This window comes from Corapipo altera, unplaced genomic scaffold, assembly GCF_003945725.1.
Source record: "Corapipo altera isolate COAL_440 unplaced genomic scaffold, ASM394572v1 112, whole genome shotgun sequence".
NCBI classification, from domain to species: domain Eukaryota; kingdom Metazoa; phylum Chordata; class Aves; order Passeriformes; family Pipridae; genus Corapipo; species Corapipo altera.
The window spans coordinates 3,797,277-3,821,246 of record NW_020884899.1 but is presented as its reverse complement, the minus strand read 5'-3'; the positions used below and the strand labels follow the sequence as shown (position 1 = coordinate 3,821,246).

Genomic DNA, 23,970 nt, shown 5'->3' with positions numbered 1-23,970 from the left:
TGGGATTTAAGTAGGTTTTACATGGCTTTTATGTTACACTCAAAACATTAAAGAGAAAAGAAAAAGAAGAAAGGTTATAAACATTTGAGACTTTCATTCCTTGCTGCTGCTGGAACTGTCCAAAAAGAGGTAACTACATCTTCCACTGCTGCCCATTTTCCCAGCACTGTGTGAACCACAACAACCACACCTGGGCTCCCCTCAGCTCGTTCAGTGTCAGTGTAAAATAAATGTGGGTCCCTATTCCTAGCTGGAAACACAACCTGTCTGCTTTGGTCCCTTCTATGTAGCTGTTTCTCCTGTTGCTCATCACGACTACCCCCTAACCAGTTTCCTCAGCTATCACACTGCTCTAAAATTGCTCTGGCTTCTCCCTTCTGTCTCATTTCTATTTGCTCTGTGTTCTCTGTAACTTTTCGAGGCAGTTCCCCTGAGATTATTATTGAGTGCTACCTGGGGTAATCTTTCATTTTGATGTGTTTTCCCGCTGTAGTTTCTAAAACAATTGTAGGGAGAACAGTGCAGTCTCAGCAGACAGCTCTCACACTTCCACCTATACAGCATGCAAAGCCCCGTATAGGCCTAAAGAACCAAAAACTGTTTTCCTGGCTTATAATTACTGAAATTCTCAGCCTTGTGGTTTGGCTCTCCGAGCCCTGCAGCTTTCAGCTACGTCTCAGACCCTGTGGTTTTGTTCTGCAGCTTGTCTGTCACTGGCAAGTTACAAGAGGCAGCACCACCATGCTGGGAGCCCCGGGAGGCTGCTCCCCTGATGCAACCCCCTCAGCGCCGGGAGCGCAGCCCCTTCCAAGGCTCCGGAGCGCAGCCCCTTCCAAGGCTCCGGAGCGCAGCCCCTTCCAAGGCTCTGGAGCACAGCCCCTTCCAAGGCTCCGGAGCACAGCCCCTTCCAAGGCTCCAGAGTGCAGCCCCTTCCAAGGCTCTGGAGCACAGCCCCTTCCAAGGCTCCGGAGCGCAGCCCCTTCCAAGGCTCTGGAGCGCAGCCCCTTCCAAGGCTCTGGAGCGCAGCCCCTTCCAAGGCTCCGGAGCACAGCCCCTTCCAAGGCTCCGGAGCGCAGCCCCTTCCAAGGCTCCGGAGCACAGCCCCTTCCAAGGCTCCGGAGCGCAGCCCCTTCCAAGGCTCTGGAGCGCAGCCCCTTCCAAGGCTCCGCGCTACCGCTGATGCTCGGCCTGCTGGGGATGTTCAGCCTGATTGGACCCAGATGTTCCGTGGCATTTCCAAGGCAATTACTTCCCTTTTTAGGCTGGGAGGAGACCGGCAGCCACCCGAGGAGCATCAGGCACTGGGAGGGAAGGCACTGCTGTTCCTGCCAGATTCGGGAGCTCAAACTCGCAGCTGTAGGTTGGGGGCACCCTCTGTTCTCTGCTACAGTGATTAAACCTGCAGTGCTCACGGGTGGGCTTCTAAGGATGAAATAACTCCTGATTAGCATAATAAGTAGTCAGAAAATAAGCCTGAAAACTGCTCAGGCAATGTTCCGGGAGTGCCTCATCACCTCCTGGCACTGAGGTGGGAACCAGAGGGTCCAGGCTGGAAACTGTGTTTCCCTATGTTAAGTTCCCACCGTTGTTATTTGTTGGTATATTGGTATTACTGTGCATCCAGAGCCTCAGCCACAGATCAGTATTCATGGTACCAAGGGTGGCCAAAAAAAAGCTTATACTATAAGCATAAAAAACCAAGCACCACAGAGAGAGAGAGGCAGACAGGAGAATATGACTGAAGAACGAGTCTATGAGGGCCACAGCACTTTTTATGCTATCTTGAGTATTTTCAAAATTGTATAACTGCAAAGGGCATCACTAAAGGCTTTTTAGAGGAGACTACTTTTAAAACTACCTAAGAATTTAGATGGGCCTGGGCTTTTAAGCCAGCCTCTTGTACAGTTCCCATCCAGGGAGAGAGGCAGAAAGAGACACCACCTCTAGAGACACCACTCCAGGAATAAACCAGTACAGATATGACAGACCAAAGATGGCAGGTTATGAGGAAGTGATAAAAAATGGCAGGGCTCACCAAATAGCTCCAGGGACAAGACAATCCAGCTGCAATCCCTCATTTTGTCCATTTGCGGAATACTGAATGGTAATGGGCACAGCTGGTTGTAAACTATTTTTTGTCTTCATTCAGTTTTCCATCTCCTGTTTTCAGATTTACCAAGGCAAATCACAACATACGCTAAAATAAAATATGGAAACTTAGAGCCTTAGCCAAGAAGCACACCTGACTGGAAGATATAAACCACTAGAAGCAGGCTGAGTCTCCCAGAATAACAACATTCATAATATAATGAACAAAATGAGGGGTAATGCCACTGCATCCCGATGACACAGGTGCTGCCTCTTCTGTACCTCTGTGTTACTACTGGATTTAGGATTACAAGCAGTATTGTTCTCCAAGACTTCTAACTCTGATGGAAAGGGGTCAGGGAGATTGCAAAGGTCAGCTACGTGCAACACAAAGCTGAATAAGTTCTGGGTATGCAATACCTGCTGCAGAGCAACAAGGTGAAGAGACTGGAGAGGGAACCTGTGGTAAATGGAGATTACTGCTCTTTCAAATACTGGTAACACCAGAAATGGAGAGGAAGAAGGATATGAGGAAAAGAAAAAGTCAAGGGATGATGTACCAGTCACAAGACCTAAATGTGCCTGGGAGATCACAGTTCACTGAAACATCTGCCCTCACCAAAGCTGGAATGTGGTTTATTCTCTACCTGTCGCCCACAAGCACTCATTGCCACACAAACAGGGTACAGCAGAACTGCTGCAATCCATCTGCAGAGGCTTTTGAAAGGTTTCTGCTCAGTCATATATAGATTAGATGTGGAAGGTGTGTTTCCACTAGAAAATAACCATCTTATCAGCCAACGCTGCATTTCTCAGCGGTCAAGTAGACATGGAGGCCTGGAAAATGCTCTTCTACAAGTGGCAATATAAATGAAGTTGCATCATTTGCACCAATTATCACAGCAACAAGGAATTTTTAGCAACAAGAACAAAGGTGCTGAGAGGCTGCAGTCTGGGTTGATGGTCAACTGCCAGACCCACTAGCCCACACTTCAAATATATTTACCCAACTTCCTCAAAGCGATGAAGAACCCCTCACCACCGTCTGCACATGGCTCTGATGGCCAGCACTCGTTCTGAATGATCCTATCTTCAGTTTCTAGAGTCCAGAAATGCTCTAGAGACTAGACCATTGTGTTCTACTCTTATCTGCCCCACTGAAAAGCTCTTACTCTGCCTGAAGGAGGAACATTGTTCAAGCTTTTCCCTCATCTTCTCTTTGTTCTGCTGTCAAAAGAGATGCAGCTGTTGGACTGTGTAACAACATGATACTCCTAATTTTTTTTATAATTTTTGTTTCTTCTCCCCAAACATCCTCTCACTGACCAAAGTCTAAAATCAAATGGTTGTAATTTCCCAGGCCATTCCCCTGTCAGCATTCCCCATCTGCCAGTATCCTTGCAGGCCCCAAAAGAACTCTTGACAGGTTGTAAGGACCACAAATTTAGTTTTTAGTAATGTTTCTCAGTGTGAAACACTAATGCATTTTATACCTAGCAAGCAAAGAGCAGCAAAGTATGATGGAGACAAAAGCACCTCAATACATAGTACTACTAGAGCTTATTTTTTTTTCTTTTTAAAGCAAAAATATTTTCTTCTTTGTCCACAGAGTTGAGCTAGTAATACTTCACCACACTGACAAGAGATAAGTTTCTTCAGGCTTAATAACCAGGATGAAAACCACAAGAGAAGGGAAACTTAATTTCTATTAGCAGTTGCAAACTTTAAACTTCACCCTGGCTACACATGAAACTGGAAGCTGTCCCATCCACAGATACTGACTCAGAAAGCAGCAACTTCAACGGTGACCAAAGCCAGTGACACTGGTGTGTCACACAAGTTTGCTGTAACTCAGCAATGTGCTCATTCCCATGGTTGCCAGTAGGAAGTTCCTGCCCTGTTTACCTGCAAACACATATTATGAGTAAGCAGATAAGCATATTCAAACAGGCCTACTGAATTTCCAGCTTCATTTGACCTATATAACTGACTGCTACAGCTAACCTAAATACAGACACGTCAGCCTCCTGCGTGCCTGGTCTAATAACAACTGCTGCCTTCCCCTTCACAGGATTAGGCAGCACGAGGCCAGGACCAGCTCCAAGGAGCCGGGAGAGCAAAGCTATTCTTACGCTGTGTTGTAAATGAAAAGGAATTCCTTTTTTTTTTTTTTCAAAAAAAAAGTATTTCCACGGTTTTATCCACGTAACCGAGAGCAAGATGTGGTTCACAGTTGTAAGGTAACAAACCGCCGTCAAAAAAAAGAGATTGTCCCGCGGAGAAAACCGGAACTTGGAACATGTCAGAGGAGCTGCAGAAAAACGCCGAAGATAATTCTGATGAATGGTGTTTCACAAGTTAAAGCATAAATGATAGCTCACATACGGTGTGTCAGAAGACGTGTCTGCACTATGTGCAAGCAGGGTGATGGATAGACTGTACTACGGACTCCTTTGTTCAAAATATAAGCTGGATTTTGAGCCAAAATTTGAAGAAATATCCCTGTTCTGAAACGTCTTAGGAAAGACGGAAGTTTTTAGTAAAAGGAATGGATTTAGATAATTTATGTTTGCGTTGTGGTTTTTTTGTCTGTGAAGAACAATCCTCCAATGAAAAAATGTCTAAAGTAGTGGAGTTTCAGAAAAATCCCAGAGAAGAACAGGCCCTATATCATCATTACTTACAGGGTATTTTATTCCTGTAAGGGACCAGTCCCTTTATTTTACTATTATTTTTATGACATAGTTTATGAAATGTCATACTCATGGTAACAGCTATTAAAAGAATACCAAGGTTAAAAGGCTGAATCCACTTGTTGGTAAGTGCTGAAGTAGGACTGTCTCTCAACTTCATCTCAGGATTGCTGTTGTGAACACTGGTTTTCTAATGTTTCCACAAGATTTCTTCCTCTATCACCATATATCTAAGTATTTTACAAATAATACTTCCATATTCAGAGCATCTCTGCAATATTTGGCATGTATTACATCATTTTACAGGGGAGAAAACAGACAATGTCCAGTTTCCATTACCTCCCAATGCTCTACTCCAGATACCTTAAGCTGAATTTTCAGAACATTTGTTAAGCTCACATTACAACTCCACTGACTTTGCTGCTGACACCCAGCAGCAGGATATCCTTTATATCCACCCCATGAGACCTAAATGTGTTTGTGAAATTCTGATCTAACTTGCTCAGCATCACACTGGTCAGTGTTAAACCACCTCCTCAAGAGGAACCCTCACTGTCTGTAACCAGGAGACCATTCTTTTTCCTCTCCTTTCCTCTCTCCTATCCACGTGTTCTACAGCTTCTGCAACTACTCATAGAAGGCTGAATGCCTTGCATTACAGAAATTAGACTAAATCTCAGTCTTCCCTCTCCACTACATAGACAGCTGTGTTCTGAGTGAGCCAGGATATAATTATATAATTAAGGATAACATCTGCACAGGAGACCTGAATTAACGTTGAAAACCCAATGTTATTTTTTTGCTTTTTTTTTTTAACTTTTGGTAGCTTGACTTTTGCAATTGTACAGCACTTTAAAAAGCCTTAAAGTGCCAGTGTTTTAGGAGTTCCCTGCAGGCTGTAAACCCTTCCTTTCTCTGCTGTCCCAAGTACCCACCACTCTTCAACCTCCAATACTTCTACTCTTGCCATGCACCAGACCAGGCTACTGCTCCTTCTTGTTGTCTGGTGGCTGGCAGGAGAGGGGGTTCCTAAGAGTACAGGAGATATTCCCTGCTCCCTGGTCTGTTGTCCTTGCTCCAATCTCTTTGTGGAGAAGTAACTCATGAGAAAATCCTATTTGGTTCTTGCATTCCTGGAGATGTTGGATCCCAACTAACTGTGTGGAGAGGGCACCTGACAGGCAGGACAGGAAAGCCATGGTAGGACTGACCAGCATCCAACAGCCCCCATGGAACATCAGAGCAAGCCACGGGATTTCACAGAACAGCAGGAGCCACAGCAGGCTGAAGAACTAGAGAATTTCAACAAGACAGTGTGGGAAACTTTATAATTTCTTTTTAAACAGGGATACAACCGCATTTTCAGTAGCCTCATTCTGAGAGACAGCTGAGTTATTTCAGCTGAACTTTCCAGCTGTGCCAAACACGTGGCATGGAAAACATCAGCTCAAAGATGATGGTGTAATAAAATGATAAAGCATTTTCCCTGTTGCTTATAACAGAAAACATAAGGTGATCCCAATTACAAGCTCGGCTACCTGCTCCACTTACAATGGTATGAATGCACAGAAGGATAAAAGAAAATTGAAAAAAATTTCAAAAAGCTTGTCTTTGCAGGCTTGGGTGACAAAGCACAAGGGCATCCCAGGGCATCTGAGGACACCCATCAGCAAAGTCTTTTTTAGGGAGCTGAACTGGTTCATGAGTCTGAATACAAACAGCAACTCATTAAACAACACATATTTAGACTAAACTCTTGGCACATTACAACAAAAAAAGCTAAAAGATCACCACAGGAAGAATTATGGCCTAGAAAACCTCATGGCTTTCTGAAGTTATCTTAAAGTGAGACTCCAGGGAAATTTTTACATTGTTTTTACAGCAAGAGCACACAGAAGATCTGTCTTCTCCTATTTTGGCATCTTTGCTGAAACGAGAAGCCAAATAATTTGTATGTTCACTGAATGTTCATATAGAATATATACAAATTATTCAGCATCCTCTAAGAGCAGAAAGCAGAAAGGTCAAAATAACAAGAAACTGGGAAGATGCCAGGAAGCTCCTGCCCTACTTTATTTTCTAGACTTGCATTAATAATGGGTGTTTTACAGAAGAGTTTTTAAGTAACATTATTTAATATTCTTAAAAGATTAGAATTTAAATAAACTTAATCCAAACAGAACGTTTACATTTAAAGAGGGTTTTTTTTTCCAAATAGTCAACGTGATGATTGCCTGGGCCAGACTCAGTATTTTCTGTACTTGCCAGAGTGGGTAAAATTAATTTAACTGAAAATAGCTGGAACACAAGTGATGGTCCAGCTGAGAAACACTTCCAAGCAGACCTACCAAAAGCCTTGTGCACCCAACTGCTTGGCCATTTTTCTCCGACTTTATGCCTCTCATTGAAAAAAATAAATATAAAAAAGGACACTAACACTTTTACAAATCTGTCTTAACTAAGAAGAGAAGAAACACCCTCAGACATTCCATAAAATCACAGCTGTAAGAACAGAAATACTACCAAAAAAAGAGAGGTCTTTCCAGAATCCCTCTTGCTCGCTGCCTTCACATGGCTTGGTCTACTTTCACTTCTGTTGTTAAGACAAGCACTTGCATTAAATAAGTGTGAGTGTGGAGGTAGGAGTGAAGCTGAATTTGGAGGGGAAGGAGGTCAGGGATTTGCACCTTGTGCACACAGGAGCATCCTCCTGTCTTGCAGAAAGAAGCTGCCGTTCTTCTTGGGAAGAACCAGAAGCACCACACACAGCTGGAGCACAGGGGGAGAGATAAATTTAGGAAGATAAAAGAACACAGAGGGGTTTAGTTACCTCAGTGTTTATTACAGCAGACTGAAGATATAGGTCAACCCCCTGTCCTGGAGCCCTTGGTGCTCTGAGGCAGAGAAAACGTTACAAATTGCTCAGACAGCTCTAACTATGCAAGTAATCCATGGAGCCTGCCAAGGAACACATGTGTTTCAGGCATAAATAGTCCAATCTATTCCTTTCTGAATTAACATCTGTCATCATGACACCATTCAAAATGACTGAAGACTGGATCATATTAACAACCACACATCTTGGATAAATATTTACTGTTAAGACTTTCTGCCCCCCCCCTCCCCTCCAGTTTAAATAAAAATGCAGATAGCAAAATGTCTGGAGCTGTGAAAGGGGGGGTATCCTTTCAGCCACTGACAGAAAGCATGTGATTTTATTTACAAAATCAAATCAGTGTTTTTCCCCTCCTCTGTAAGTCTTCACACCACACACGGGTGAAGTCGCAGCATCCTGTGGTGTTGCAATGCTTTCCAAAGAGCAATTCTGGGGAATTTTGTTATGTTGGAGGTTGCTCACCTCAGAGACTCCACAAAGCCTTCTCCCTCTGGATGCAGAAACAGATCTGGCCTAATTGTGCCCCGAGAAGAGAAAATTTTGCTGTGACCTTTGCAGACAACTGGATAAAGCAAATAACTTACTTTCATGACCAGCTGTCAGATGTATGACTGGCTTGCTATCCTGCTCCTCACAGTCAACAAACGGGTCACAGAGAGTGAGGACAGAGAGGCCCAGAGTCACAGAGCAGGACGGCAGGAAGGCAACACAAGAGTGCAGCCCTGTCCTGAGTACTCCCAAGACACAGAGTTTTCCCAGATGCTGGATTAAGTCTGTATTTCAGAAAGAGATGTCAGCAGGCAGTGTTCACCTCTGCAAGTATGTCATTTGAGAATTATAACACCAGATTTCTAGGAAATTACATCTGTCCTGGCTGATTTTATCTAGCTTGAGCTTCTAGCTACCACATTCTGCTGTTTGTTATCAGCACTGCTTGAGAGGCCAGGAGAGATCCTGCTAACATCCTCCTGGACATCCTGCATAGCAGGGAGCAGTGCTCCTCCATCAGCAACTTCTCCTTCCAGTCCTTTACTCTCACACTGCTTGAGTGGAACTTTACCAAGATATCCAGTCTTGATTTTAAGACTTCAAGAGCAAATCCATCAAGTCTGTAGGGCAGATGTAGCAAAAATAATTATACCGATATAAATGCGCTGCCTTTTTTGGTCCTTTGCCTAGCTTCAGACACACTTCTTTCCACAAAATTAAGAAGTCTTGTGAGAAAAAACATTCCCTCTAGGTAGGGAGAGAGAGACTGTAAGCAAATCCCTCCAAAATCTCACGCATAAGCTAAATAAATTGAACTTTGTAACTAAATAAATTGAACTCAAATCTCTCAGACTAAGGGGAGGCTTTGCAGACTTCAAATGATTCTTGTAGTTCTTTACTGAAGTGTTAACATGGAATGTCTTTATCCCACTAACAGTTGCATGAATAGTCGATACCCTCTGGGTGATGTCTCAGTTTCACTGGTGACGATGTCCTCGGACCTCTTCCACGTGCTGGATTCACAGTCTGGAGGAACATCTGCTGCTCACGTGGGCAATGCAATACCCTCAGTAGGCAAGGGCTGTGCTGGTGGTGGTTCATTTGGGCTGCCAGGTGCCCAATCATGTTTGTAGGGGCTACTGAACATGCCTGTCTTTGCCAGCACGCGACGACCAGGCAGCCATGAGGGATAAAAGGGAGCATTTAAGATGTAAGATTTTGGGGAGATCTGAGAGTATTGCGGTGCAAAAGGGAGCAGGACACAAATCCACAGGCAACTGGGCAATTTCTTTAGCTCTGCTGTTAATGGAATTGTGCATTTCATTAAGATCAGCATCGGATTTGGAATGAATTTCTTTACGTTGCCTCAGATATTCCAATCAACGCAGGTAACCTGACTTTACATGTACTATGACCTTGAAATGCACCCACTGGGATTTGCATAATACTGATGTCTGAATATTGACAGAGCCTGCCAAAGAGGGTGAGTGCAACATGAGCACCCTCCTGATGCTTTTTCAAGACAGCTGCACTAGCTCTTCAGTTGGTCCTCACATTGACTTCTCAAAAGAAAAGATGCAGAAAAAACTGCAACTCTTTAAATTAGTCATCTTTTTTTGCCTTTGGTTGAGAACGAAGGAGTGATCAAATATCTAGGAAAGAACAGCACTTGTCAGTTGGATGGCAACAGACATCAGAAGACGTTAGAGGATGACAATTTTAGGAAGAAATTGGTCTCAGAACAAAGCAGGATGGTGAGGCAATTGCAGAAAGGATGTCCTACTCGGGCAATGATACAGTCTTTCCAGGGGGTAAATTCTGTTTGGGTGTCTTCATTTAAGAATGATGTAAAGGAAAAGAAACTAAAGAAGAATAAACATCTGACTGGAGCTCTCTGATTTTCACATTACAGCTGGGATTACTGAGCCAGAAATGAAGACAATGCTGTCTCAGCAGATGTGGGATAAAGGTTCTTTAAGGACTACTGATGCCCAGCATGGATAAATGCTTCTCCTCCTTTATTAGAAGTACAGAGCAAGGATGACTGGTATTAGGTAATAGCAAGCAAAGCAAGGGACAAAAAAAAAAAAAGGACAAAATCCATGCATGCTGTGGGAATGACTGAAAGGGCAGAGACACCAACAATTTTTAATTTTAAAGAGAAACTGTCTAAAACTAGGACTAATTAATCATGTCATTCCTAAAATACATATACTTCACAAACTTCTGACACCTGGAACTTTTTCATCTAGAAAACAGTGTGTTTATGGCTATTTTTTATTTTCTTCACCAGTCCCAAGAGCTTAGGTGAATGTTGTTACAGACTCATGAATATTGATGACTATCCAATCCAGGTGGACAAGTTTTATTATCCAACATGCACCCATCTGATAATATTAAACGCTATGAAGGCACACTGCAATGGCACCAGAGCAGCCCCTGTCACCAGCTGATGCTTGACAGTAAGTCTGTACTTATAGACACACTGTGCATGCCTGGGTGGGAACAGCTCTCAGCTATGTAGTGACCTGCCTAATCTTATTACGCTGTTGCATGCAGGTATGTATGAAGGGCAAGCTCCAGCCTGTACCTTCCATACCAACAACCTTCCTTTGGGAATCTGGCCAGGAAGTCTCCCCCAAGGCCCATGTTTCAAACTGGGTCATTTGCCTACTGAGGTTCCAGTACGGTCTCACCACGAGCGCTACCTGAAAGCTTGTTAAAAATCACAAAACACAGAACTAAAGTTTTCTCCCTCTTTTGGTCAACAGGGACAAGATTTTATATGGTATCCCTACATAGTTTCCAGCCTCTCTTCTACCCATGACTGGAAAAAAACTGGCTCATAGTGTTCATACTTCTCTCATAGTGTTTATACTTCTCCTTACACCTTCCGAAAATGGCCCTGATTTCCTGGCCAGTCACAGAGAAGGATTTACTTTTTTCATATGCAAGTCTTCCATGGTTCCCTTGGGCCACTCCTACCAATGCACTGCACTGGTGAAACAGCTCCTAACCATGGGAGCACAACCCCTCAGGCAGTATGGACAACCCTCCTAAACACCCAGAGAGATCAAAACCTAAAAAACCAAAACGCAACCATGTCACAAGAATCATCCTAGAAAGACAAACTAACTTTCAGCTACTCTTTGTCAAAGGAATATGGAATATTCCCCACAGAATGCATCACACAGACTCTCCCACCTCATCTTCTCAGTCAGAGACTTGGTAGGTGCCAGGAGAGTCTGCCTCACATTTTCACTTTATTACAAAGCATTTTCTGTGCTTCCACATTTATTAACAGTTCAGTTTCTTTGAGTGAGGCAACGAACCATCCTGATAACGTACTAAGGTACTTCCCTGCTAAAATTCCTCCTAGAATCCCTCCACTCTCTGTGATTGGAAATGGCTTTTGCACCATGTGCTAGGACCACAGGACAACCACCACCAAAAAGGCTTTCTTGCCTCTTCCCCTCCTGCAAGCCCCATCATGTCCTTTAAGCAGGTTGGTTGCCTTACTCACCAGCCGTGCCTTCCTATATTATACTCCTGAAGGGATTAGTTATAAATGGCTATTTAGGTGAAAACTCAAATTTGTGAAAGACATGAGACAACCCTTAAGCTGACTTCTCAGTTCAAAAGCTTTTCTCATTTGTCATGGAGCAGCATGTCCAGCTTCTGTCCCCTTTCAGCTGAGTCCAAGGAGAGCAGGCAGACACGAGGCAATGCCCAGCCAGGCACACCTCTAAGCAGGTGGGCTGAAGCTGTGTTTCAGCACAGGATGAGGCACCACAAACCTGTAATCAAGCTTTAAATTCATAATGCATGAAGATAACTAGTGGTGGACTTAGAGCTCCACCAAACCAGAATGCTGTCCCAGGAATCATCCCACATGTCTCTCCCACAGTCCTTTAAAACCTGAAAAGATCAACTGTACACAAGATACTTAAAACAACAAGCCCCTTAGAGGAGAAAAGGGAAAGAAAATATTTACAATCCAGAAGCAAACTCTGGAGCGAATCTGCCAGTGGCAGTGGCCACTCCACTTGTCACCAAAGGCAAGGGACAGCATTGGAAAAAGCAGGTTCTCTCTCCCTAGCCAAGATTCAGAGAAATCACCTGCTCAAGTGCTGGTCTCAAATTCCAAACAAGCTGAAAATACACGCATGTGAATGAAGCTTTACTTGGGGTTGGACAGCAACAACAGATTCACAGTCTCACTCTTTTCCTGAAGATGACAGGAGGAGTGTGATGGCTCCCAAGCTGTTTTTTTAGGGATGTAAAACAGCCCACAGGTAAGGTTGTTTCAGAATCTGAGGAATCCACAGTGAACTGCAGCGCTGTGACATTCACAGTCTGCCCTAGCAAACATGCAGCATGACAAGGCCATTAACTAATGGAAGAAGAGAAGCTCTAAACAAAAGCTCAGCAGACAGCACAGGCTCTGGCAGCAGACTGGCCTTGGCTCTAGCACAGTAACACTGATCACGCCAGGAGGGTATTGTAATGCACATTTTAGCAGGACTAGAAGTAAGCTGTTAATAAAAAAATACAGTTCCCAAACAAAAGGTTAAATAACCCCCCCCTGCTGCCACATCCAGAAGATGCCCCCAAGCAGCAGTGACATGCTGTGACAAAGGAGGGGTTATGTTGTGCCCTCCCCCACTGCTGGAGGAGGACTGCTTTTCGGATGGCATCACTGCTGTGTGCAAGTTGTCAAAGACATGCCCCTGCAAGGGACACACAACCCAACCTGGCCACGCTCGCAGGCAGGTGCTCACTTGCTCCTATGACTTTCACTATCAAAGAGAATTTGGAGGTGCCGCAGGGGCTCACTGCACAAGTGACTCCTCCTGGCAAAGGCTGCAGAGATTCCCGCCGGAATCATCCGCAGGCTCATTATTACACGAGAAGGAAGCTTGTGAGCTGCCAATTTCTAGTGACACCTTTGCCCTCACTTGGCTGCTTTAAGGCCGTGTGCCAGGTGTTCAGGGAAGTCAGCCCTAGCAAGAGAGCTCCTCTGATTCACTACTGATGGGCAAGAAACAACGCTGGAATTGGCCTCAGCACCAGGCTGAGATAGCTGATTTGCATACCTGGAGCTGTAAATTCCTGTTTGTTTCAGGAAGCATCTACTCTCCACAAAATACAGAAACTTCTGCCTCTTATTTTAAGAGCAACATATGACCAAACCTCCCTCCCCATATAATTTCACTGGTACTTTGGGTACTCAGGAAGAGCTTCTGTCACTGGAAGACCCAGGGTGATGCAGGAGGGTACAAGGAGTGGGAAGCAGCAGGGTGGATCACAACATAGGTGATGTCTCTTGGCAAAAAGAAAGTCCAGGAGAAAGTGTAACTGTTCTGAGTGACTGCCCATGAGTAATCCCTCTCTGGGGATCACTGGCAGCAGTCATTTCATCATCCAAGGGGTGCCTGGCTGTGTCAGCAGGCTCTTGCAGCAATGATTCCAAGGCAGCACTGCCAGACCAGTCACCACAGACGCACGAACAACTCACATCTGTGACCCTTCTGCAACAACCACGAGTTCAGGCCACTGCAGGCTGTGGGACTCCAACTCACTTCCTTTCCACTTGTACACTGACATATTAGGTCAGCATGGTGCAATACTCCCCTCTGCTAACCATGTCACTTTTCTCTATCCCATACTCCTTTTAGTTGCAATCGGTGCAATTATTTTCTCCTTCAGTTTATTCTAATGCTTGTCAAATGACTGAAATCAGATTACCAAGGTTTTAGTCGCTCAGATTCACTCACCCTTCCTCTTCTTAAAGGCAGCTGTACACTCTCTGATGATACCATACTGCTGTAACTTCCTACAGGACAATTTGGAGCGTCAGCTCAGCCAGAACTCTGTGATGGAGACTACCTCTGTTTTGCTGTTGCTGCTGAATATTTAGCCAAACCTGTCCTTTTCCTAGAATAATGTTTTCTCTCAAGTTTTTACTTGCTTCCAGATATTTCTGTTTTACTGGGAAATAAAAAGCAGTCGAGCTTTTGCCTTTTCTTTGGTCCATACTCCACTGCTCTGGTTTCTGGATGTAGTGTCTCCTAGGGCATCACACAGATCTCTGGGAGGCCATTACACCAGAGTGTGTAACACATAAAATCCCCAGCCTCTCTGTTCTGTTGGTGCTTCTTCATCACATTGATTCTTTTTCCTCATAACATCTCCAGAAAATCCTTCTCTCTACAAAGCACTTATCCCTTTCTCAGTATGCAAGTGCTGCCAAAAGACTCACATAACACAGAGCAAATCCCTCTCAGCTGCAGGGAGAATAATCTTATCTGACCACTGACCCAGCAATAAATAGCCACTTGCCTTTCATTTACTCTTTCTCAGATAAACTCCCTTTGATTTCACTTACTCAAGAGAGGACTAAGCAAGGATCGTAGTACCTGGCCCAGAATCTCTGGTCAAGCAGGTCCAAGCAGCTCCAGGTGTCTGAAGGAATTCAGGAAGTTTCATACCCACCTGTGACTGTGCCATGGACACATGCAGTTTCTATCAACAGTCACGAGCAAAGGAAACATCAGAGGGCAGAGATCAGCCTATTTTTTTTTCAGGAATGTGTCCACTTCCACAGCAGTTGTGCTTTTTAGCAGGATGCTTCCATTTTCCTTTTCTCCATCCTGAGTCAGACTCCTGACTGTAATGACTGGTTTGCAGCAGGGATGAAGTCTTGCAGAGGGATGTGTCAGATAAGGAACAACCAACAGTGGCATACAGACCTCTCAGGTCAAGCAAGTGCCTCTAGATGAATCCAGGAAAGGAAGAAATTCCCTTTTCTCTGGAACGTCAGCTGAGAGAAACAAACTCTCCACAGAGAGCACTGGGCAGGCATTTGTCACCCTGAACTTACCACACACTGATAAAAATACTAACACTCACTACCAGAACAGACACCTATGTGCTATTCCCATAGCCCTGCTCGTTCTCCATCGGATCATTTCTATCTAACAGAAAGCACTTTCTGCATCAGCTTCCTCTAGAAAAGCAGCTGTGCCACCCACCTGCTTGCAGCTAAACCCAGTGACAGCAAGATCTCAGCCTAAGAGAGATCAGACTAGAGAGCACAAGACAGATGTTTTCACCTGGTCTGTATCCTAAAGTATTCAATGAACTGGCCCAGCAGCCTCAAAAAACAGCAATGACTCCCTTTGAGAACTTGTGTAGAACAGGTAGGATTGTCAAAGGATTGAAAGATGGACAAAAGCAGTGCCTAGCCTTAAAAGGTAGAAAAGGGAAGAGAGCTGATTTATGATTTCAATTCTCAGACTAGCAGGATTAATTATTTGTAAGCACCTGAAAAAAAGAAAAAAGACTGAGTAGCCACCCACGAGGATTTGTCAAGAGCAAATTATGTTCAAAAAAAATTCTTTATACAGAAGAAAAATTATCACTGGGAAGAAGGAAGACATGTAACTGGTATTCAGTAAAGCTTCTGATAGATCACTTTCACAAACATGCCAAAACTGTTATTAAGGATACTACTGTGATACAAGTTCAGAAGTGGCCAAAAAACTATCGAGGATGAGTTCTCAGTGGGCTCACCGTAGAAATGGGAGGATGTTATTACTTTGGGTTCTGCCTAGGAACCAACTTTATTTAGTGTTTTCAGTATTAACCTGGATGATGGAGTAAAAAGTATGTTTATTAAATTGAAGAGGACATGGATCTGGAAAGAATGGCAGGTATGCTGGGAAGCTCTGCCAAAGGAACTTGGCAAACTGGAGAAGTGTTCTGGAACAAAGAATTGGTGGGGACAAGTGCACAATGCTGCTCTTTGACAGGAGGAGCCAATGGCAGAAGCACAGGGTGTGGAGCTGGGGAGGTGGCTGCTCTTCAATTCTTCCTGAGACCTGGAGTCTCAAGGAACCCGACACTCACCACCAGTTCCATGCCACTGTGGAAAAGGCTGTCCAAACAGCAAATGTATAAGGAATGAGAACTGTGAGGCTAGCGAAGCAGCTGTGTGCTCCTCTCTTTTTGCTGTAGTCTGTACATTTTTGGGCACTGCTCTTTAAGGAAAAGATTAATTAACTGCAGGCATTCAAAAGAGCAACAGGAATTAAGAGATCTGGAAAACATCACCTAAAAGAACTTAAAGAAATGGGAGAGTTTATTCTGAAGAAATGAAGGATAAGGAGCCAATCACAAGAGCACTGAAGTAACATGCAATGCAAGAAGATCAAGTTCCTTTTGCTCTCTGCCAAGCTGGGCACTGAGGCACTCAGTTCAAAGAACTGCAATGGCTCTCCCCGGTCTTCTAGCAAGTTTTAACAGACAATTTGCTACATCTTTCTAAGAGCGGGGGATACCATATTAGAATCTGGTGATGACCAGCTGACTGCAAGCATCAGGTGGAAATTCAATTTGTTTTCAAGTAAACCAACCCATCCCTTGAACTTCAAGCTAAACACCACGAGTCCCTGCAACTGCGTTCAGGCTGCAGGGCACTGACAATGCCAGGGTTTTCCCTTCCCCTGAATGAGGAAGAGGAGTCTTACATAAAGCAAAGAAAATTACTTTAAACTCAATTATTCATGTTACGAAAGCCCACTTGTGCTTGCCCAGAGGCTGACAGGGAACTTCATCCGTCTGGTACCAGGAAAATAATTGCAAGTTGGTGCCAGTATGAGACAAGAGCAAAGTATGAGCCCTTAAGGCCATCTCTGTAACAACTGGGTGCAATTATACTCCCAGACTGCTTCATTCTGTGTATGTGGTGAGCTGCCAACCTCCTCTCTCTGTCTGTCTCCAAACACATGATATAATATCCCATCCTCCGAATGCTAATCCATTTGTCTTGTTATTTGCTGAAAAGTCATTGAGAAACATTTGAAAACAGATATGTAAGATATGTAAAACAAGAACTATACCCAAATAGAGGGCATTTATTCTGCATATCATGACAGCAGATAAAGACAAACCATCCACTGAGTGAGAAGTCACTGACCACAACCTGATTCCATTCAGGATGGGTGAATTACAGAGAACAGCCCTGACTATTAACAGGTTCATGGTACTTCAGAAGGGCACTAATGCAACCAATGGAGGGAAAATATTTACATGGGGAAAGTAGTGTATTCATCATTTCAGTGTTTTAAAATTATACTTGATACTGTTGTTCTGGATGATACTTCAATCAGACACAAATCGCAAATCTCAGTAACTGAGAAAAATATAATGGTTTGTGCTATTCAGGAGGTCACATTAAGTCTGCTTGTAGCCTTTTCAACAAGTTGTGCTGCTGTTGTCTCCTCCTCCCCTCCTGTGTCATCACATCCTTGTCCCCAGACTCCCACTTCTTCCTCTTGCCATTGCTCTTTTCTTTCCTCTGCTCTTAAATCCTAAGAGACCATAAAATCCATGCAAGAGCTGGTCCTTTTAAATACACTTTAAAATAAATAAAAATTAAATTCATTGTTTATAGTACACACTAACATAATCTTGAATAGAAAGCCTCATCTGTGACGCAAGGCCAAGTTACAGAGAGATGTCTTTGTAAAACACAATTAAAGCTGAAGTCCATGGAGATGAAGAAAGTCTTCACTTAAATGCAGCAGGACACACAGAGGAATTCTCCTCAGACCCAAATGTGGCAAATACGATGGTGATACCATGTCTGCCCACCATTACTAATTAGGTGACCTTCACAGCATCAGCTGACAGCGTTCTTACCACTTTCTCCTTGTAAACAATGTATTTCAGCCACTTGAAATCCTGCCATTTGAATCCTGCCAGAACAAACAGGGAATCCTTCTCATACTGCTCCATTTTCTGGATTGCACCTTCAGGATATGTGATCCGGAGTGTTGTCTTGCCACCCACATCCTTTTCAAAGCCTTTCACTGGAGCCGAGTTCAGCCTGCAGGGCAACGAGAGAAGACACTGTCACGGATTCCCACTTACACTCATGGGTGTTGATGACACAGCAATCACTGCTGGGCAAGAATTCCCTGTAGCAGGTGTTAGAGCAGGAAATGTTACCTCTTCCAGTTCTTCACCACGAACGTTTATACCAACTGTGACGACAGTTTAATTAGAAGCCATTTAAATCATACAATTGAATATAATGCAAATCATTTCTGCGTATCCACTATTGTGATTTACACTGAATTGGAAGCTTTGGAAAAGGAAACTGAAAAACATTGTCCTTGCAGATTTAGAGTTACAAACTAAGCATTAATATTTTAACATCCCATTGCTCCTTTGATGTGTCACTTGGATTCTGCAAGACTGTGCTGAAAGAGATGATGCAGCTCCACATCAGTTTTAAAAGAGCTGAACCTGGTCTAATGCTCCAACCCCAGTCCAGAGTTTACACTGCTCATTTTACCTGCAGTGAGGCTGTTTAGGGATATAATTCCCAAAAAAAAAAACCCCAAAGGAACAATCTCATGGGCTTAATTCCCCAAACTGGCCCATCTGGAGGGTGAGGTGCCCTGCAATGGCAGCACAAAGCAGGAGGCTGGGCTGCACGGCTGGGGCAAGGCTCAGCACAGCTTCAGTCTCACTGACTCCAAGGAGTTTCTGCTGTGGAAGTGCATCCCACTCTGAAAACACCCAAGCAGACACACAGCTTTGCTCTTGGGCACACATAGCATTCTAAGGGAATGCTATGTATTTAGTTGTGCTTTTGTCAAAACATTTCTCAGGAACAAAGTTTTTTCCCTTGAAAAAACGAACCGCTTTGGCATGAACTGCAATGATGACTTTCATGACATTATTCAAAACTTCTATTGAAAACTAGAAAGCCAAAGCTGAGGAAATCTCAAGTAACTTGGAATACAAATCTTGCTGACATCAAATAGCAGCCCCTGATGGAACAGCATTGCCTGCTTGAATTATTGCAGCATTCTTGACTTGGTGTAGTTCAATATACTGGAAAGTGCTTATGGACTGCAAATTTTGCCGTGCAGGAATGTTAATGAGTATCTGGATATGTCTTTTTCAGCCTGGGTAAGCATTTTACTTTGGAAACTTTTTAGGAGAAGAAAATATCTGTATAAAATCTGAAATTATATTCAAATTTTAGAAGAATAAAGTCCTATGCATTTTTAGTAAAAATACTTGCTTTATCATTAGGAATAAAATATTGAAGGGAAAGCAACTTAAAAATCAGCACCACCACAATTTATACAGCAGATGAACTCTTTTTCCATGGTTTATAAACCCTCGCTTTGTAGCCTGACTTTGAGGTAGCTAGACCTGACTACCTGCAGTAACAGTGCTCCCAGCCAGCCTGATCCCCTGCTTTTCCTCTGTTGCTGGTGGCACATTCACACATCACTCACTTTTTCTAAGGGCATTATTTAAACTTCAAGGTGTTGTGTGTCTTTGGGGTAGACGACCTTACATAAAGTAAAGGAAACAGAGATAAATATTACAAAGTACTGTGTGAAGAAAGCTAGTTATACCTATTTTTATCTGTTTTCTTGAAGTTGAAGAGAAGGTGTCTGCAGTCATCTCAGATGCCAATGTGTGGCTCTCTGGTAGGGTTTTCCCCATCCCCAGTTGCTCAGTTCGCTGTTTTGCTGCTTACCCTGTCAACGCTCCCAAAACTTGGGACCCTTACTTTGTGTCTAGGCAGGAAACAAAACAAGCCGTTTCCCCAAGGAAAATGAACTCAGGTCCCCAGCAAAGGCCAGAGTGTGAGTTGCTGATAGAGTCCCAGTGATGGAGTCCTGCCAAGAGCCAGCACTGTCAGCCCCAGGGGCAGTGCCCCGAGGGCAGTGTGGCCAAGGGACCAGGAGAAGTTCTGGCAGCCACAGCCTGTGTTCACCAAGGTGATGCTACACAGCTCAAACCCCTTCCTAGGCAAGACACACTGGTGGTTATAAGCACACCTAAATCTTGAAAACCCTCAGTTAGGATGTCAGGCCTCCTTGTGTTGTCCATGGATGGGCAGTTTTCTCACGTAAGAAGTTTCAGAGTGTTTTTCAGTCTATGTCTGCTGATGAGACACTAACTCCTAAGTGTGGCACCATGAAGACCCTATCACTAAAGCATCATCATCAGCTGAATCCCCACCTTGTTCTGATCAGGAATTTCTGATACACACTTGTTTTTGCCCTGTCTGCAGGGAGGCATTTCAGAATACTGATGACTGACTGCTGCAAGAAACTCCTGCCAGGTAAACAGTGTCACAGCTGGGAATAACATCTGCACTGAAATCTGATAATATCTAGTTAAAGAAAAACAGTAACCAACTCACTCCAAGCTGTTTTTAGAACTGGCAAAACCGACTGGACTATGTTCACCACAAGAACAAAATTTATTGCTGCAATTAGCAATCCTCACATGGGCATCAAAAAACTCCACATACTGCTGGATCACATCTTTGTCAACAAACATACCACATTTTTCCCTTAAAATTCACTTCCTACGTCCCACATATGATCCTTCAAAGGAGTTTTGCAACCCATGAAAAAGAATGCTATAATACAAGGGACTTCCTCAGCTTCCACGGGAGTAAAGCAAGCAGTTGGATACACATCCAAGCACCTGGCTTCATTTAACCTTTACAGTTGACTTCTCTCCTCTTTATCTGTCCCACAAACAGCACAGGTGCTCAGCTGCCCTCTTATCCTCCCAGCTTGCAAACTGACTTAGATTTACTGATGTGAGAGAAAAAGTTGAACTTTTCATTTGGAAATTAAATAGTGGACTTTCTGATGTAAATCTTAGTGGGTGGCTTAGTCCAGATGGATTGAAATCATTCTTTTGCCACTTTTTGAACATTCTGAACCCAAGAAAAGGCTATAACTGCATTTTAATTCAGCTCTAATAACTACAAGTCACCAGACTATGTCAAGTAGTGAGAGCTCTTTGCTAAGAACTGATAGTGAGACCAGGAAAAGGGCTGTAAAAATTTTCTCCTGTTCTGAACAGCCATCCCTGTGTCCAGCACACTGATGGAGAATCAAGGAGCCATTCACAGGAACAAAGGACTAAAAGGGATCTTCTTTGTGTCCAGAGTTAGAGGACATTTATTACTCTCAGTATGTTCTGTTCTTTCCTCATGTGCCCATTACTGGCACATAGGGGAGAACAGGGACCATGCTAAATGATACCTGCCTTAAATTCTTTTACTAATCCCTTTCTTTCTTCCACCTTAGCTAAGAATTTGCTTTTTGCCACCACATCTCACAGTTGACTGAAATTCAGAGAGATGATATCAGACACATTTTCTTTAACGTGAAATCAGTTATCTTACTAAGACAAAAAATGCCAACTTCGACTATGTTAAACCAGTTTTTATAAACTTACACTGCAGTTTATCCCACTTTTCCTATTTACCTTTGTAATATTTTGTTACTCATGATTCAAAACCTGCTGGAAAGCTCTGCATTTTTTTTTTCAAGTCAGACTAATGGGTCTGTAACTCCCTAGAGCACATCTCCCCCTCCCTCCTACACACACTCTCTCTCTGAGTCTCCATTAGTACAGGTATTATGTTTGTTAATCTCCAGTCACCCAGAACGCCCCCCTGACTTGACAGATTTATTACTAAGAGTTATGACTAGACCTGTGATTTCACATATCAGCACGTTTTTCAAGCATTCTGAGATGGCAATGATCCAGGTCCTCAGCCAAAGCAAGAAGTCCTGACTTTGCCTGTGGTCCTTTCCACTCCTACACCACTCTGCTTCTGCTCCCTTATTCAACATTGTCATCCACAGTGAACAGAGGCAAAGTATTCCCAGTTTCTAGGGCACCTGTAATCACTGGGTCCTCGCTCATAGAGGCTTCCTGCCTCCTAACACCCTATGCTGCATCACTCTTAGTCCTTCCCATCCTAACTGTGAAGTGTAGTTCCTGGGGAATGCTACACGTGTATGACCAGTAATACTTCCCTGAGTTACCTAGGGGATGTATCTGGGAGCAGATCCAACAGTTTGAGTTACTGCTTCACCACCTAAGGGCATCACAGAAAGCAGCAGCTTTTAGAAAGGAGCTATGAAGAGAAGGTTCAAGCAGGATCATATGAGAGACCACATTCCCAAACAGTCGCGGAAAATGGAATGTTTGAGGAGTGCCTTTACCCTTTGATGTGAACACCATTTATAACAAACATTTATATGCTCTTGTCTTTTCTTCCCCTCCATATAACTTCATGTTTTCATACAAATGGACACTGTCACTAGTACAGGTTAAAAGTCTGCCTGCATAGCATGTGAACAGATACAGAAACTGAACATATGACAAGAAAACTACAATGCCAAAGACTCACCTGACAACAACATCATAGTCATCAATTTTTAACCCCAATGATTTATTTGCAAGTACTCCACCATTTCCCACAATAATACATCGCCGGCAGCTGAGACTGTGGAAGAAACAGAGGAAGAGGTGATTTTTGTAACGTAAATTCAAACACACAGAGACACACATATTTAGTTTGCATGCATCTGAGAACTACAGGAAACCTTTGTAAATATTAAGAATTAGGGGAGAGACAGAGATACACTTGATCCCCAGCTCACCTCATCATGTCCAGGCATTACACGTGATAAACTGCTTTCAACACCTCACACCACGTGTGGCCTAATGAGATGAGCTGTCAGGACAAGCAGCTCCTCTCCCCCCACACCCGTGGTATGATGGGCTTGAATCAAACCCATCTGTTTACTTAAACCTTCTCATCATTCATTCAGTACTGAAATAACAATAAACCAAAGGCTTAGTGAGGAAGTCTTTTCTCCAAGCAATTTTATGAGCGCAGGCAGATCTTGCCAGGTTATCTGGGGTGTGCTCACCTTGGTGAGAGCAAAATTGCTGCTGTTATCACAAGACTTTGAGAGATAAGAAGACCCCACTAAATGGAGAGAAAAAAGACACCCCTCCCACTCCTTCCCAGTAGGAAACATATATGGAGACACCATAGGTGAGGAAAGGGAAGGGAAATAACCTTAATTAGAAAAAGAAACAGGAAAAAGAAGGAGAACAGTTTCTTGTGGAACCCTGAGTCACGAGAACTCTCTGCAGCAGATGTTAAAAAGTGATTTTGTTTTGAAGACAGAGAAAAGGACTTCTTTCCAGCCATCTAATCCCAAACGCAGCTGGCTCTTCTGGCAGTGTGCCTCCATCTCTGGTAGTTCACTGAAGGAATACGTGTCTGCAGAGCCTTTTTCGGAAAGGGTCCAAGGCAATCAGTTGTTTGGAGCAGATCTCTGGCCTAGGCAGCCTTCCTAGTCCCAGGCACAGTCAACTGGGCTCTTCTAGGCTGTCCTCTTTGTGATAAGTCTGAAGAGCCAGCATGAGGAAAGCTCCACTTACGTGGGGTCCCTCTTTGCAGAGCAGGGCTGGAGTGCACTTAAAGACTCAGCTAAACCACTGAGGGTCACTCTGCTGACAGAGCCATTAGCTGGAGACACGTGCAGAATTAACAGCACCAAGAAATGCTCTGGAACAGCCTCCCCTGCCCAGAAAAAGTTTCACTGCATATCTGAGCCTTTCCAAAAGAAAAAACATCCTCAAGCAGATGGACATATTAGCCCAGTGTCCGTAAGGCTGAAGAAGCATAGATGACTGTGATAATCAAACCACAGCAGAGAAAGAATTTTATAGATGATGGCACAGCAAAAAAACCCCCAAAAAACAGTTCTGGCAACAAGGGGAAAGCAGATGCAAGATCTGGTTCGGGCAGTATATTGTGACAAAGAGGGAAGTGAAAGAGTCAACCCCAAGTACACCCAAAAAAGCGACGAAGGGGGTTACAGCTTTGTCAACACCCTTAAGGAAAAGATGCTGCAGAAGGGAAAAAAAAGACATTGT

The 23,970-nt window shown here is 43.7% G+C and overlaps 1 protein-coding gene across 6 annotated transcripts in view; it reads right to left on the bottom strand.

Moving 5' to 3' along the window:
* Positions 1-23,970, bottom strand: part of ST3GAL3 (ST3 beta-galactoside alpha-2,3-sialyltransferase 3) — a 138,398-nt gene that overhangs the window by 28,390 nt on the left and 86,038 nt on the right. For all 6 annotated transcript variants that reach the window (XM_027649078.1, XM_027649080.1, XM_027649079.1 and 3 more), the window contains 2 exons: positions 22,427-22,522; positions 17,872-18,058 (listed from right to left, as the gene is read on the bottom strand). In XM_027649078.1, the coding sequence (XP_027504879.1) occupies positions 17,872-18,058; positions 22,427-22,522 (283 nt within the window). The remainder of the gene's footprint in view (positions 1-17,871; positions 18,059-22,426; positions 22,523-23,970) is intronic.